This window comes from Brienomyrus brachyistius, unplaced genomic scaffold (assembly GCF_023856365.1).
Source record: "Brienomyrus brachyistius isolate T26 unplaced genomic scaffold, BBRACH_0.4 scaffold35, whole genome shotgun sequence".
NCBI lineage: Eukaryota > Metazoa > Chordata > Actinopteri > Osteoglossiformes > Mormyridae > Brienomyrus > Brienomyrus brachyistius.
In genome coordinates this window covers 3,540,109-3,554,862 of record NW_026042310.1, presented here as the reverse complement: position 1 = coordinate 3,554,862, position 14,754 = coordinate 3,540,109, and the positions used below count along the sequence as shown (strand labels likewise).

Genomic DNA, 14,754 nt, shown 5'->3' with positions numbered 1-14,754 from the left:
AGGTCTCTGCATGAAAGCGCTGCCTTGGCGTCTGGTTCAGCAGCAGCGACCCCTTAAACCGCAGGTCTCTGACGGAGTTCAGTAATGTTTTGAGAGATGTTGCTGTTGACACAGTGTCGTTACAGGGAGTCACACAAGTCTGCCTTTGTTTAACGGTCCTGCTTTTGTGTAATTATATCTGGGGTGTAATTAACACTTAGTCCCTGTCCGGACTTGTTCGCCTGGCCTAATTATTCAAGTCGGTAGTTAATGATCTGTACTATTTGCAGCAGCAGCGTTACCGGAATGCGTCTCCGCGTATTATCATCACGAGAAGGCTGGAAATGTGCAGGGCATGCGGACGCATTTGAGGACACCATGTTCCCTAATTTCTCGCTGTGACCCGGCAGCCACATGAATGTGGTCCTGTGAGCATCAGAGTGACAGAGGCTCTGAGGGATGGTCTCATGAGGAGCAGCTAATGGTCTCATTGGGAGGAGCCTGCGGCCTTGCCAGGGGGAGCCAATTGTCTTGCAAGGGGTCAGCAATGGCCTTGGTGGGAGGAGTCAGTGGCAACGCTGGGAGGAGCTAATGACATCACTGGGAGGAGTCAATGATTTTGTGTGAGAGCACAGTGCCCTTGCTAGGGGGAGCCAATGGCATTGCTTGGTGGAGTGGACTCTCAGTGCCCTGATTGGTTGATTGAAAATACAAGGCTTCTTGGGCAGAGTGAACTAAGGCCTTGGCAGCCCATCTTCCCGGCTCTGTCCCAAAGCGCCTCGCGCATTTTAGCGCCTCGTCAATAAGTAACGAGGTTCCTGGTCGACACAGATTCCAGCCTCTGTTCACTTCATTGGCTGTGACACGCACATTCGACACACGAGGAGGCAGGGTGCGCACAAGGATCCAGCGGGTTTATTGTGTTATTTAAGGCGGCAACCCCGTGGTCATGTGACTTTAATTACATGGTTTGTTTCATTGGTGGGAATGTTTACATTTTATACAAACCAACGTAAGTTTTAAGAAAGTGAGGTAGCCAATGGGGTAGCTAAAATCACTTTGTCGAATCAGGGATGCGAGCCGTCGAGCTTCTGATCACAGACGCGGCATTCTGACCTGCTATACCACACTTAATCCTCAGAATGTTGCCGTTTAACACAAAACGAGGAGGGGCTTTATCATGACCTAGAAGGTCATTCAGATGACAGGAGGCCTTGTTGATCTCGGGGAGGACACACTCATCACCGGTCACTGTCACGGCCCTTGGTACCAAGGGCAGGTGCACCTTCATGCATCAGCTCGGGGTTCGGTGTCATGAACCAGGGCAGAGCCTGATCCCCAGAGCTGCTGGGAAAACAGCCCCTTATAAGCAGTTCCACAGTCAAAGACATTATAATTTTTTTTCTCCTGTGCTTATAAAACACAACAGAGGACAGGAGGTGAGTAAAGATCAGGAAATGAAAGAGGGCAAATAAATCGGGGTGAATGAGATCGTGGTCTGAACAGATCCTCTTACGGGGAACCTATAACCAATTTATAGATGCGATTTTTGCCGACTTAATTTATTCCTGATGTTTTAACTGCAGAGACATTAAAATAGAGAAACAGGTGGAGGGGACGATTACCTTACGGCTCTCCACTCATCTCCTGGTGAATTATAATCGCCGCTTGTCTCTAACTGCACGTTTTAGGAAATCATCCTCCTCCATTCTCATTTCAATCTGCTCCTGGCAGAAGCATGTAGTTGTGGGACTCCAACACTCATAAAACTACAGGGTTTACCCACGATGCATTGCATGCTGACCTTTGTCCTCCGCCTCCCACAGTCCTCAGTGAAGACCTGAGCTCCAGCCTGTACTTCGTCAATGCATCTCTGCAAGAGGTGGTGTTTGCCAGCACCGCGGGGACGCTGGTGTCGTGCCCCGCTGCCGGCGTGCCGCCCACCGCCCTGCGCTGGCACCTGGCCTCCACGGGCGAGGAGATCTACGACGTGCCGGGCATCCGCATCGTGCACCCCAATGGCTCCCTGCAGATCTTCCCCTTCCCCCCGTCCAGTTTCAGCACACTGATCCACGACGACACCTACTACTGCACGGCCGAGAACCCTTCCGGAAAGATCCGCAGCCAGGATGTGCACATCAAGGCGGGTGAGTGGAAAGCGTGATTAGCGGGGTGGGGGGGAAGGGAGTGGCCAGGACAGTCACACGTCTTCTGATTGGTCCTTGAACATGGTACAAGGGGCATACATGATTGGTTGTCTGTAATTTTTCGGGTCAAAACCCACAGGCTGAAAGTTGGCTGAAACACTCTGCACACGTGGATGTGACCACAGTCTCACTGGCGCCCTCTATATTCAGACAGTGGCTCAGCATTCCCCTCCCATCTCTCACCCCAGTTCTACGGGAGCCCTACACAGTGCGCGTCGAGGACCAGAGAACCATGAGAGGCAACATTGCTGTCTTCAAGTGCATTATCCCCTCTTCCGTTGAGGCCTACGTCGCCGTGGTCTCATGGGAGAAGGACACCGTCTCTCTCACCTCAGGTAGGACCCCGCCCCCCCCCCCCCCCAAAAGTAAGTTGCCGGTGACATCATTCTAAATGGGTCCGGAACTCCCAGCCGGAGACGTTTCCTCGGACGCGTGAACAGACCGCAGATGTCCCCAAGCGCCTCCCACACCAGTCGCTTAATGGAGCGAGTGCCGTCAGCTGGCCGTCACACTGGGACTCACTTGGGGTCGGGGCCGGGGGGGGGTGTGGGGGCGCTCATACTGTCCGAGACGTCCTCCAGTGCTGCATCGGGCAAAGTGTTTGTAGGTTTCGGCGGATCACCAACCTGCGCGTGGGTGTCAGGGTTGCTAATGCGCCGTCGCATTTGTCCTTTGCTGCCAGGCGTCCTGCTCCGTCTCGCCACGATGCCCTTATGTCCTATGAGTCACCTGCCCCCCCGCAGGGCATCTCCAGGAGACACCCCCCCCCTCCCCCGCCATCTCCTCTATCCTCCATCTGTGCTCAGACACAGGGGGAAGGTCACCCCCCGCCGTGTGCAGTCAGACAGCTCCGAGTGCCGACCGGAGGTCCATCTGGCCTTGCCCCCTGGTTTTGCCCCCGGTGGGGGCAGCCTGCCTCACACTCCAGCCTTGAGGCAGGTATCCGGCATCCGCCTCCTTTTCAACCCACCGATCTCCAACCTGCATCACGCCTTCACCGGATGCTGTGCCCCTCAGTTCCTGCTGCAGTTATAAGATCCGACCCCCATTTTCTCATCGCAAACGTTCCAGACTGTCTTTCTCCCCCAGAGATCCGTATGATTTCCTGTCAACAAGCTGCGAGGCAGGGTTGAGCTACCGTGGAGAGGGGCGGTGTCACACACGTGTCCTGATCAGTTCTCGTTGCTTTACCTTGATGCTATTTTGGCATATCAATCTATGTGGTGACCGATTCACTTTGCCATGCTGACGGTAGCTTAACATCTCACAGCTGTGGGCCCGGTGTCTGGATCTCTGACGGTGTTCAGCACGTCATCCTCGATAAGACATGTTGCTTAGCTACCTGAGTTCACAGAAATTGCGCCCTCCACCCCCCTTTGCTGGCTGTATCAGGGCTCCCCTAGGCCTGGGCTAGAAACGTCCCCTCTGAATGTAGTAAATCACAGGCGGGGGGGGGGGTGCTTGCTGTCGTGACGCTCTATGCATTATTGATCATCACAGAGTGTGTTTTTAAGCCTTGCTTCTCGATCCCTGACACTGCGTGAGGTCTGGACCAGGACACGGCCCATCTGAAGCTTACAGCCATCTTGTGAGAGATGTAGGCCCTCAAGATGGGGATACGTTCTGGGGTCAGGCTCAGAAACCAGCAGGGGGTTCCTCTTGGGAATGGGCGCAGAGGTCAGGTGTGTGATTTAGGTGGGGGAGGGGGCTCGCCAGAGTGAGATCAGGGCCTGTGAACGCATCTCATCACTCAGGTCAGAAAGTAAAGTCAAAGCGGTCGTATCCATGACAACAACGTGGCCGAAGGAAGCGCGAGTCTCTAAATTGAGGATTTAGTGAGTTCCTTAGGAGAAATTAAGATAAAGGAAATATTCATGTTTCCTTTTTAATTTAAAGTCAGAAGCGTCGTGTTCGGTTTTGTTTGGTACGTTGCTGCACGAATCCATGGAGAGACGGTGTCCAGCAGAGGGGGGGGTTCCTCGGTGTTTGATCTCCGTTCCGAAAGTCAAAGGACTCAAAAATGTCTCTCAGAATCCGAACCCCACGAAGACAGACAGGCCCACTAAATCCATCTCAATTTATCCAGGCCGAATCAAAAGCTCAGTATAATTACACAATGGCACCTGTCATAATTAAGTAACGCGGATCACGAGCGAGGTTAATTACCATATGAATTACTCCTTAGATGAGGCCGCGGAGCAGATATTTGAAGTCTGGTTCCCGAAAGGCTGAGCACGCAGCGCTGGTGCTGGCCGCTAACATTCCAGCTAGCATGCTATTAACCTGTCACGCTGCGTTAAATTTATCCTTGCTTTGGAACGTGCACGGCTAGGCGCCCCTCCGTTCCTTTCCTTTATGCTCAGCTCTGTCCTCCTGGTGTTTATCTATCTTTATTTCCCGTCATTTTGCAGAGTTAATCACGTTCTTGCTGTCCGCTACTCCGTTTATTGCTGGAATTGGTTGCTCGTAGGCGATTTAATCTTACAGGATGTCCTTAAATATTATTTGCTTTTATGGTGTGATTGCCTGCCCTGCTTACTGACACAGGTGTCCCCCCCCCTCCCGACTCACGGTTTGTTCGTCTGTGTGTCAGCAGAGGTACTGGGCCCGGTTCTGGCACCATATGTCTGCTGTTAGTGAAATATGATCGACTGGGAGAGAGGCTGTGGTATGGACGTACGCTGGTAAAGGACTTGCCTGCAGACCCCCCCTCCCTCAGGTTGGGTCGGAGGGTTTTCTGCAGTCCCAAGCCTCCAAGCTAAGCACTGTCGTATTGCGATGGGGGGGGGGGGGGGGGGGGGTAGTACTGCAGAGGCTGAGTGAAGCTGTTGCATTCCAGGCACGATGCTCCATCAGCCCCCCCCCCTCCCCCCCCCCCCCCGGCCATCAGCCCCCCCCCCCATCCCCCCACCCCAGAGGCCCCCAGCCTCGTGCACCTCCACAGTGACACTGGATGCATTTCGATGTAGGGGGGGTGGGCCTGGGGTTTGGCACGCTTCCCTCTGTAATCCTCAAATGAAACGTCGACGTAGACAAACCGGTTTAAGCTGCCCATCCCTGACACGTTACTACCTAGAGAGGACGGTGGCCTCCATCTCGCAGGTGTCACCAGACTGGGCTGTGTGCCTGTGCAGGGATAAAATCCATGGAGAACCTGCACTGACATCAGGGATAAAATCCATGGGAACCTGCACTGATTTCAGGGATAAAATACGTGGGAACCTGCACTGATTTCAGGGATAAAATACGTGGGAACCTGCACTGATTTCAGGGATAAAATACGTGGGAACCTGCACTGTTTTCAGGGATAAAATACGTGGGAACCTGCACTGATTTCAGGGATAAAATACGTGGGAACCTGCACTGATTTCAGGGATAAAATACGTGGGAACCTGCACTGATTTCAGGGATAAAATACATGGGGAACCTGCAGTGATATCAGGGATAACATTCATGGAGAACTTGCGCTGATATCAGGGATAAAATCCATGAGGAACCTGCAGTGATATCAGGGATAACATTCATGGAGAACTTGCGCTGATATCAGGGATAAAATCCATGAGGAACCTGCACTGATTTCAGGGATAAAAATTATGGGGAACCTGCACTGATATCAGAGATACCATTTATAGGGAACCTGCACTGATGTCAGTGGTGAAATCCGCAGTAACGTTCTCAGTCACTCTGCGGGCTATTTTGCAGAAGGTCACTGGTCTCCTGCACCACCCCCCATTAATTACCAGTGTCTGCTGGCTTGCGGCCGCAGGGTTACAGGCTGCCTTTATATCGGCGCGGTTTCCATGGTGCTCACCCATTTACTATTGCGCCAGTTCCCTCTGAGGATCTGTACCCGCAGCCCTGAGCACGTCAGCCTGACTTCCTGTTTGTCTCGCCAGCGTTCCTGTTTGTCTGGCACACAGGTTCAATTTGCAAACGAGGAGGCTACTGTTTCATTACCCACTAAACGATCAGATTACCTTCCCCCTGCTCCCACTGGTACAGTGTTTGTGGAATATCAGACGGAACGACCAATCTGCCAGTGTAAGCGATATGTCTTTATTTCCAGACAATGCGCTGGAAAAGGCCGTCACTGGAATTTAAAATCGCACGACTTAAATCTTTCATTCAAGTTTTTGACGACACGAATGAATGAATTATGCATATATTTTTGAGCAGCTTGGTTTATTCTCATTTGATTAGCATTAGTCGTTATCATTAGCGTCCCACCTAGGTAAGCGTGCCAGTTTATTCAATTCAACTCACTGGCTCGCAGTGACAGCCGCTCCAGCTGCCCTGTAAACGGACCCGGAAAGTTCCGCTTCCCCTCCAGAGCTGCACTCGTCCTCAAAATGGTGGGAGGGTGGGCTCCTCCCAAACTAGAGAAATTAACAAAATGTCTTCCTATACCCGATGAATAAAAATGTCTTAATCGAACCTAAACCCCCCCCCAGCGCATCCTGATTTGGGTAAGGGGTGCTATCCTCCACCTTGTACAGCCACAGGCCACACCTACAGGTTAACCGTGGACCCCCCATGTGTGTTGAATGGAAAGTGCAAACTCGCTGCGGCAAAACCAGTTCTTTTTTTTTCCTACTTTCCCCTCCCACGATGCACCAGTAGCCAAGGCGTGTAGGAGACCTCGCTTCTGCTTCTTCAGGATGGAGCCTCTAGTTCCCCCTCCACCCAGCGGCACTGAGCTTAGCAGCGGGGGGGGGGGGGGGGGGGTGGGGGGGCTGGGGGGGCGAAGGAAAAAAAAGAAAAAGAAACTTGGGCAAAGAAAAAAAAAATCGATAGCCGAGTGCATTAATCATGCGAGCGGCTGACAGGGGGAATTATGGGAGCTCGGGCTGCAGTTGTGGGAACGGCTTGAGAACACCGTGAAGGTGCGGTGATGCAGGAGGAGGATGTCCGGCGAACGGGTTCACAGCGAGAGGCGGAAGCCGCCGTCAACGTTGTCGCGCGCCGTGAAGAAGTCGACGGGCTGAGGAGAATGTGAGTGACGTTGCTGCAGCAGGCCGAGCAGATCTGATGGTGGGGAGTAGGAGGACATCTTGGAGAAAAGGAATAGTAATGATCCTGCTCTAGTGAAGTAGCAGCCCATAGCAATTACACACGGCCACTGCTGTAGCGAGAAGCGTGAGTGTTTACTGATGGGGAAGTGTGTTACGTGTCCATTATTGGAGGAGGGGGGCTGTTTGGCATGTTGCAGCCTGGCACATCCTCTTGGGGGCGCAAACTGGCTGGTGAATCACGGAGCGGCGGGCCCCAGGAATCAGGCCAGGTCATGCTTGGCAGCGCTCCTGTAACGAGGACAGACGTCACAGTGTGACAGTCCCAGTCGGCTCCTGCGAGAGGCTTTCCGCTGTTCGTCCCCGTCTGGCCGCCGAGGGGACCGGTTTCGGCTAAAGTGACGCTTCACACGCCTTCACCCGCGTCCTTACGGCTGCGCGTCTTACTATAGCGGTTCATCCTGAGCAGCCCGCCACGTTTTTACAGCAGCGATCCTGCTTTCAGGCTCTGCTTACGTATTTGAACCACGTGTTTTGATTAATTTGTCATATTTCGTTAATGAGATATATATATATGTTCAAGTACAAATACGTCAGTAACTGAGGGCTCGCCTTGACCTTCATGTACTTTAGCATTTTATATATAAATACCTGGTGTATGTTTTAGCGCTGTAGCTTTGAACCCTCTCCTGCCATTCAGGGGATTAGACGGGCTGTTCACTCAGCACACAGCCTCTGTCCTGTATCCGCTATTCTCAGTGCTCTCCGAGAATGCATTTATTCTATTGGCTCCCCTGGATTCTGAGCTACACGCCGACAGCCAATCAGTAAGCCCGCTTCTGAGGGCAGAGGCGGGGCTATCTGCCACTTGCTTCGGCACGTTCCGCCTTGAGCAGGGGTGGATAGAAACGGAACAGGGAAGTGTTGATGTCATGGGTAGACTGGGGGGACCTAGGTGAGCCCCTGACTCTTCCCCTGCAGTGGCCTCACGAGGATGGATCACACGTTTACAGCGCTACAGTGTGGAGCGTATGAAATGGCAGCAGTTGCTAACCGCTAGCTCCCCGTAACAGCTACTGTGAAATATGACACAGTCAGTCTTCTAACGCCGCTAATTTTCCCGCTGTTTTTCGCTCACAACCTTTGCGCTCCTTTTTCCCGCTTCTGCATTTTCTTCTGCATTTTCTTCAGTTTCTTCTGCACTTTTTTTCCACTGATGATTTTCAGTCTCTCTCCCGTTGACCTTGAGGGTTTATTTTCAAGGTCGTTGTATAGATGAATGAGGCTGGTGCACTATGGGTAATTGCCTGTAGATGTGCAGTTTTGGCGAACAGAAGGTGCGTGGGCAGTTGTGTTAGGGGCCTGTCCCAAGAACATCAGTCAAACATTAATACCTTTGAAGGATAATAGTGATGTTTGTGTTGCTGTATTTTATATGATATTATGTCGACTTCATCAGTGTTTTTTTTTACCCCCTGACAGTCCGGGGTGCGTCCCGCCCCCCCCCCCCGCATTTGGAAAGAAATAGGTGGAGCTTTTGGTTTGTGTCTTTTTAACCTGATCATTCGCTCAGTGAGGAAACCTGACCTTTCACTGCTGGCTCTGCAGCTGATGAAGCCCTGCCCAGGAATCTATATGGCCAATCAGAGCTGGCCCTGCGGCTGCTGAGGGCCGGGGCAGAATCCCACGCAGCCAATCAGAGCTGGCCCTGCGGCTGCTGAAGGCCCGGGAAGAATCCCACGCAGCCAATCAGAGCTGGCCCTGCGGCTGCTGAAGGCCCGGGAAGAATCCCACGCAGCCAATCAGAGAGGGCACTACGGCTGCCGAAGGACCAACCAGAATCCAACACAGCCAATCAGAGAGCCCTCATCCCTCCTTCGGTGGGGGAAGATAGTGTGAGAGTGAGAGGGATTATGACAAAGAGGGAGGGGATATGGGAGGCTGGGGGTGTGGGAGAGAATGATGGGATTAGGGGGGCCCTCTTTGATTAACCTGTGTGTAAGGCTTGTTTTTAGGGAGAGCCCTGCCTTAGTACGCCTCTGGGACCACTCCTCAAGGCAATGGCATTGCCGTGGTTACAGTTCCCACGACGGCATCGTCATCAGCGGCACACTAATCTCAGCAAGCAGTTACGGCCACTCTCCCCGAACAGGGGGGGGGGGTTAATGCACTCCCCGGACCAGAGACCCGTCTTTACGGCCGCTCCGAGATGAGAGGCAGAGAGGAAGGGGAACTCCGCATTGATTTTTCTGCGCCTTTCAACTCTACTTTTTGTTGCCGTGGAAACCCAGTTATGTTCACATGCCTCTCAGGGCAAGAGTAATTGTTATCTTTTTTTTTTTTCTCCTCAAAGGGGAATTGCACGTGTAAATGGGTCACCCACAGATCAGGTAATAAACATCCTGTGCAGCTGTTTCCCACTCCAGATGCTCGCCGCATGTTCGGACGAGAGCCAGTCTGCCAGTTCCATACCAGCCATTCTGACTGTGCTTCGCTGGAGCCCGGGATGCGCCCTTTTGGGGTCCATACCGTGGACGATTCTCTGGATCAGCGTGGAGGTGCGGGAACGTGAGCCAGCTGCCTCTGTGGTGACCCACAATCGCGGCATTTTCACCAAGGAACTCTGCGTTCTATGCAAGAGCCAGTAGCAATGCTGCCTTTTGACCTTGATGCTTCTAGAAGCTGCTGAAAAGTAACACACCGCTGCTTGGTTTCACCAATAGGAGGATTACTGCTGTGATCTCTAGACATTATTGTGTTAATACTCCAAAACAGAATTTCTCAACCCGCTCCTTAGGGATCATCAAGCAGTCCATCCCAGCTTCCAACACATCTGTACCTGTTATTCGATGTTCTTGTTTGGCTGGGAGCTGAGAGAGAGCAAAAATGTGGACTGTCTGGGGGGGGGGAGGGGGGGTTTATGGAATTCCATGTCGATGTCACATGATTATTTGGGCATGATGTTTGGTCACGGATTTAGTATTTGACCCGAGACTTCCATCCATTTTCTGCAATCAGTTATCCTTTATCCTACATCAATGCAGGATAGAGCCATCTTAAACTCTGAGGTGCCGTTCGCAGAGGTTCCGCCGACTTTTCAAGGCAGAATTCCAGTTGAAATTTTTGACTGGGAACTCAGAAACTCTGCCTTCCCAGTTGAATGGAGCGCGACGTTAAAGCCCCCTTCTTGCACACGGCTCATGCGGGATGTTTGTCAAGGTGCAGAGTGGAGTCTGTGGGGGTAGCAGCTGTCTCTGTCCTTTAGCTACACCCACTCTCTGCGGTTTCTGAGACAGAGCTGTGGGCTTCATGTGGGTACAACACCCCCCCCCCCCCTCAGGATTTTCATAATCCAGGCTAATCCAGAGACAGGATTCCTAAAATAGCAAACAGATACTCGAAGGGGATGTTTCTAGAGACTGCAGGTCTTTTGGTCCTGGATGGTTTCCCTTTGATTACCTGCTCTTTCACAAAATTCTTATAGAGCAGGAATAATAACAGAAAAAAAAACAAAAATGAAAGGAATGAAGCGTAGAAAATGGAAGGATGAACGATCTGTCACTTTTGGCCGTTGTTTTTGCAGCTAAGCTTCATATCTAAACGTTTGAAGAAGCAAGATATATTTTCTCTTAGATGTTATGGATTTAAATAAGTTAAGAATCAATTTGAAATTAAGTCTTTCGTTGATTTCTTTAGTGAAGTATTTTTATCAGATGAGTTTAAAATAATTGTGGGACAATCAACGTAGAGCGATATATGAGGATGAACATCAGAGCTGGCTGCAGTCGGACCGGGTCACAGCACCCAGAGAGCACAGCCTGAACATCAGAACCGGCTGCAGTCGGACCGGGTCACAGCACCCAGAGAGCACAGCCTAAATATCAGAACCGGCTGCAGTCGGACCGGGTCACAGCACCCAGAGAGCACAGCCTGAACATCAGAGCCGGCTGCAGTCGGACCGGGTCACAGCACCCAGAGAGCACAGCCTAAATATTAGAGCCGGCTGCAGTCGGACCGGGTCACAGCACCCAGAGAGCACAGCCTGAACATCAGAACCGGCCCCGGACCGTGTCACAGCACCCAGAGAGCACAGCCTAAATATCAGAGCCGGCTACAGTCGGACCGGGTCACAGCACCCAGAGAGCACAGCCTGAACATCAGAACCGGCCCCGGACCGGGTTACAGCACCCAGAGAGCACAGCCTAAATATCAGAGCCGGCTGCAGTCAGACCGGGTAACAGCACCCAGAGAGCACAGCCTGAACATCAGAACCGGCCCCGGACCGGGTCACAGCACCCAGAGAGCACAGCCTGAACATCAGAACCGGCCCCGGACCGGGTCACAGCACCCAGAGAGCACAGCCTAAATATCAGAGCCGGCTGCAGTCGGACCAGATCACAGCACCCAGAGAGCACAGCCTAAATATCAGAGCCGGCTGCAGTCGGACCGGGTCACAGCACCCAGAGAGCACAGCCTGAACATCAGAACCGGCCCCGGACCAGGTTACAGCACCCAGAGAGCACAGCCTGAACATCAGAACCGGCCCCGGACCGGGTTACAGCACCCAGAGAGCACAGCCTGAACATCAGAACCGGCCCCGGACTGGGCCATAGCACTCTGACAGCACAGAACGAGAGGTGTTGGCGTAGTTACAGAGATGCACCTCTTTGCAGCGTTTGTCCGCTGTCCTGCTCCTGTGATGAAGACCCATCTTGGCAGTTGGGTCGTCTCCCCCAAGCTCTGCTTATGCTCCATGTTGTCCTGACCCAGAGTGAGTCTTTTTCTGGAGATAGAAATGCTCATAGACTCATGGCCTCCTTTGGTCTCCTGGGGAGAAACCAACGAGGACGGCTCTATCTTCCGGTCCTGGCCTGCTTCTGTCTGCTCCGCAGCGGGGACATTAATTGTCCCATCCCAAAAAAAACGTTCCTGGAATTACGGAGTGTGACAGACATGGGGGCTTGGGAGTCCTGGCGATTCAGAGTGCGCTTAAAGGCAAGAGCAGGAGGAAAAGACAGGGGAAAGGAGCGTACATGTGTCCTCCAGCAGATCTGTGTGCCGGAGTCAACGTGGTGTCCTCTTTGTTCGGAATGTTCCAGAAACACCTAACCTATTTCCACAGGGGTGTGGAGCTATCTGGGTTTCAGGTTTTAAGCGAAGGATGCAGAAGCATCCAGAGAATGCAGTGTGCAGTGTGCAGTGGCTTATAAAGGGATGAGACACATTTACAGTTTCGGTTGTTTGTTAATATCTGTGGTTCACAGACAGTTTCTTCATTTGATTCACCAACAGTTCATTAATTCCTCCTGGATCACAGGCAGTTTGCTAATTCCCCGTGGCTCACAGACGGTTTGCTAATTCCCCGTGGCTCACAGACGGTTTGCTAATTCCCCGTGGCTCACAGACAGTTTGCTAATTTCCCATGGCTCACAGACAGTTTGCTAATTCCTCAAAGCTCACGGACAGTTTGGTCATTCCCCGTGGCTCACAGACAGTTTGCTCCTTCCTCATGGCTCACAGACAGTTTGCTAATTCCCTGTGACTCACAGACAGTTTGCTAATTCCTCGTGGCTCACAGACAGCTTGCTAATTCCCTGTGACTCACAGACAGTTTGCTAATTCCTCGTGGCATGCAAACAATTTGTTACTACTCATGGCTCACAGAGTCTGTTAATTCCCTGTGGTTCACAGACACTGTTAATTCCTTGTAGTTCACAGATGGTAGGTTAATTTCTGATGAATGTAACACATGCAGGGTTGTCACGCATCTGGCATGACACTCACACATTCAGACTTTCACGGTCACGCAAGAAATCTTACGGCAAATCTATATTATTCCATTATAAGCTTAATATTAGCTACATCAATAGCTGTGGGGTACTTTGTAAACCTTACAGACTATTTACAAGGCTTAAATACATATAAATTCCTGTGCAGATTTTTCTCGAATTGAAAATCTCACTCTAACCAGCTGTTGGGAATCCTGAACATGGAATTATGGAGCCACCAGGGCTGGAGTGGGGGGGGGGCGTCCCAGGTAAGCCAGAGACCCTTCATTTGATAGCATCATGCCGCATTATTAAACATTCTCAGTGCTTTTTCATGGTGCCCTTATCTTCATATGTCACCACACACAGACCCAGTGACTGACTAGATGGCTTCCTGTCACACAGTAACTCTCAAGAGCTGGAAAACTCGTCTGTCAGTCTGTCGCTACCGCCAATCAGCGATCAGACTGCATCTGCTGAGGACCCGCCCACTCGACAAGCCTCCAATCACGTTCCCGACGAAGCGCGACTGAGCCGATCCATCGACCTGGCAGCCGGTGCAGTCACCGGCAGCTTGGCGTGAAGGAACGAGCTCCACGTGCGTCTGTATCGGAGCCCGGTCGCCGCGTTCTGCCGCCAGGGCAGTTCTGCTACGAGCGTGCCTTTCTAGTGCCAGTCTGGAATTACATCCGGCACCATTCTGTGTTCTGGAGGCCCATCCAGGAGCGAGCACAGCAGGATAGGGATCTGCACCTATGTCCAGAAGGTTGTGGGTTTGAGCACATGAGACGGAAAGGAATTAATGTGGCCTGCAACTTCGAGCTGAATTCGGCCCTCTGCCATCTTTATTTAAGCAACAGTAAATGCGAGTCCAGTCCAACCTCACCTCAGGACAGTAGCATTCACATGCTAGAATGTCCTGGAGAAAAAATGTCTAAACTTGCTCCTAACTGTTTTTCTCTTGAGAAAAAAATGCTTCATCAAATTAAATAAATTAAGGAAAGTATGGGGTTCGGCTTAGACCTCAAATGTAACGCAGGGTAAAGGCCGGTCCCCATTGCATCTGTCATCACTGGGTCTGCTACCGGGGGGGGGGGGGGGAGGGGGGGGGCACTCTCCTGCAGGTGTGCGTCAATGGCCTTGGGCTATCGAGTGCTTTTTGCTCTCTGTCGTGGTTCCTGCTGTGAGTTTCATAAAGCCACATTGTAAAAACGTGTGTTTGTTCACCTGCCGCGCTGACTCTCTTGGGGCGGGGGGGGGGGGGAGGGTTCAGAGGCCCCCCCATATGAACCGTGTCTCCTAGCCCGGTCTCGTCTGATTGGTCCTGGCTGGCCGCGTAACCCGATACCGGCGTCGGTCATTGCGTGTGGCTGTCCCTTTCAAGCTGCGTTTCGACAGTTTGTCCGGCCAGGGTCCTTTCTCCTCACCCCCTCCCCCTTTTCCTCATGGTGACGTTGCTCTACTGTAAATAGCCGGTGGGCCTGTTACCATGGGCGACAGCGCCGGCACCTCTGCGAGCTGAATGGACCGTATTCAGTGCTTTGTGTATCAGCTCAGTCCATTCAGTCAAACAGCTACAGTATTTCATCTGTATATCTCATAAGCCCCCGGCTAGCTCTGTGCCCCTTAAGGTCCGGTGTGTCCTTGGGGGATCCGACCCTCGCTTTCACCCCACTCTGTCTGGGCTTAAACCGCTGGGGGGGCATTAATTATCGCTCTCAAAAAAGGTGTCACTTTGTTTCCATGCTAACTAGCAAGCACCAGGATTGTCTTCTCCATTGTTTTCTTCTG

The 14,754-nt window shown here is 52.1% G+C and overlaps 1 protein-coding gene across 1 annotated transcript in view; it reads left to right on the top strand.

The window, feature by feature from the left end:
• The window catches only part of LOC125721705 (Down syndrome cell adhesion molecule homolog), a 68,116-nt gene that overhangs the window by 14,858 nt on the left and 38,504 nt on the right, over positions 1-14,754 (top strand). Inside the window, 2 exon segments of the mRNA XM_048997692.1 lie at positions 1,806-2,126; positions 2,375-2,521. Coding sequence (XP_048853649.1) covers positions 1,806-2,126; positions 2,375-2,521 — 468 coding nt within the window.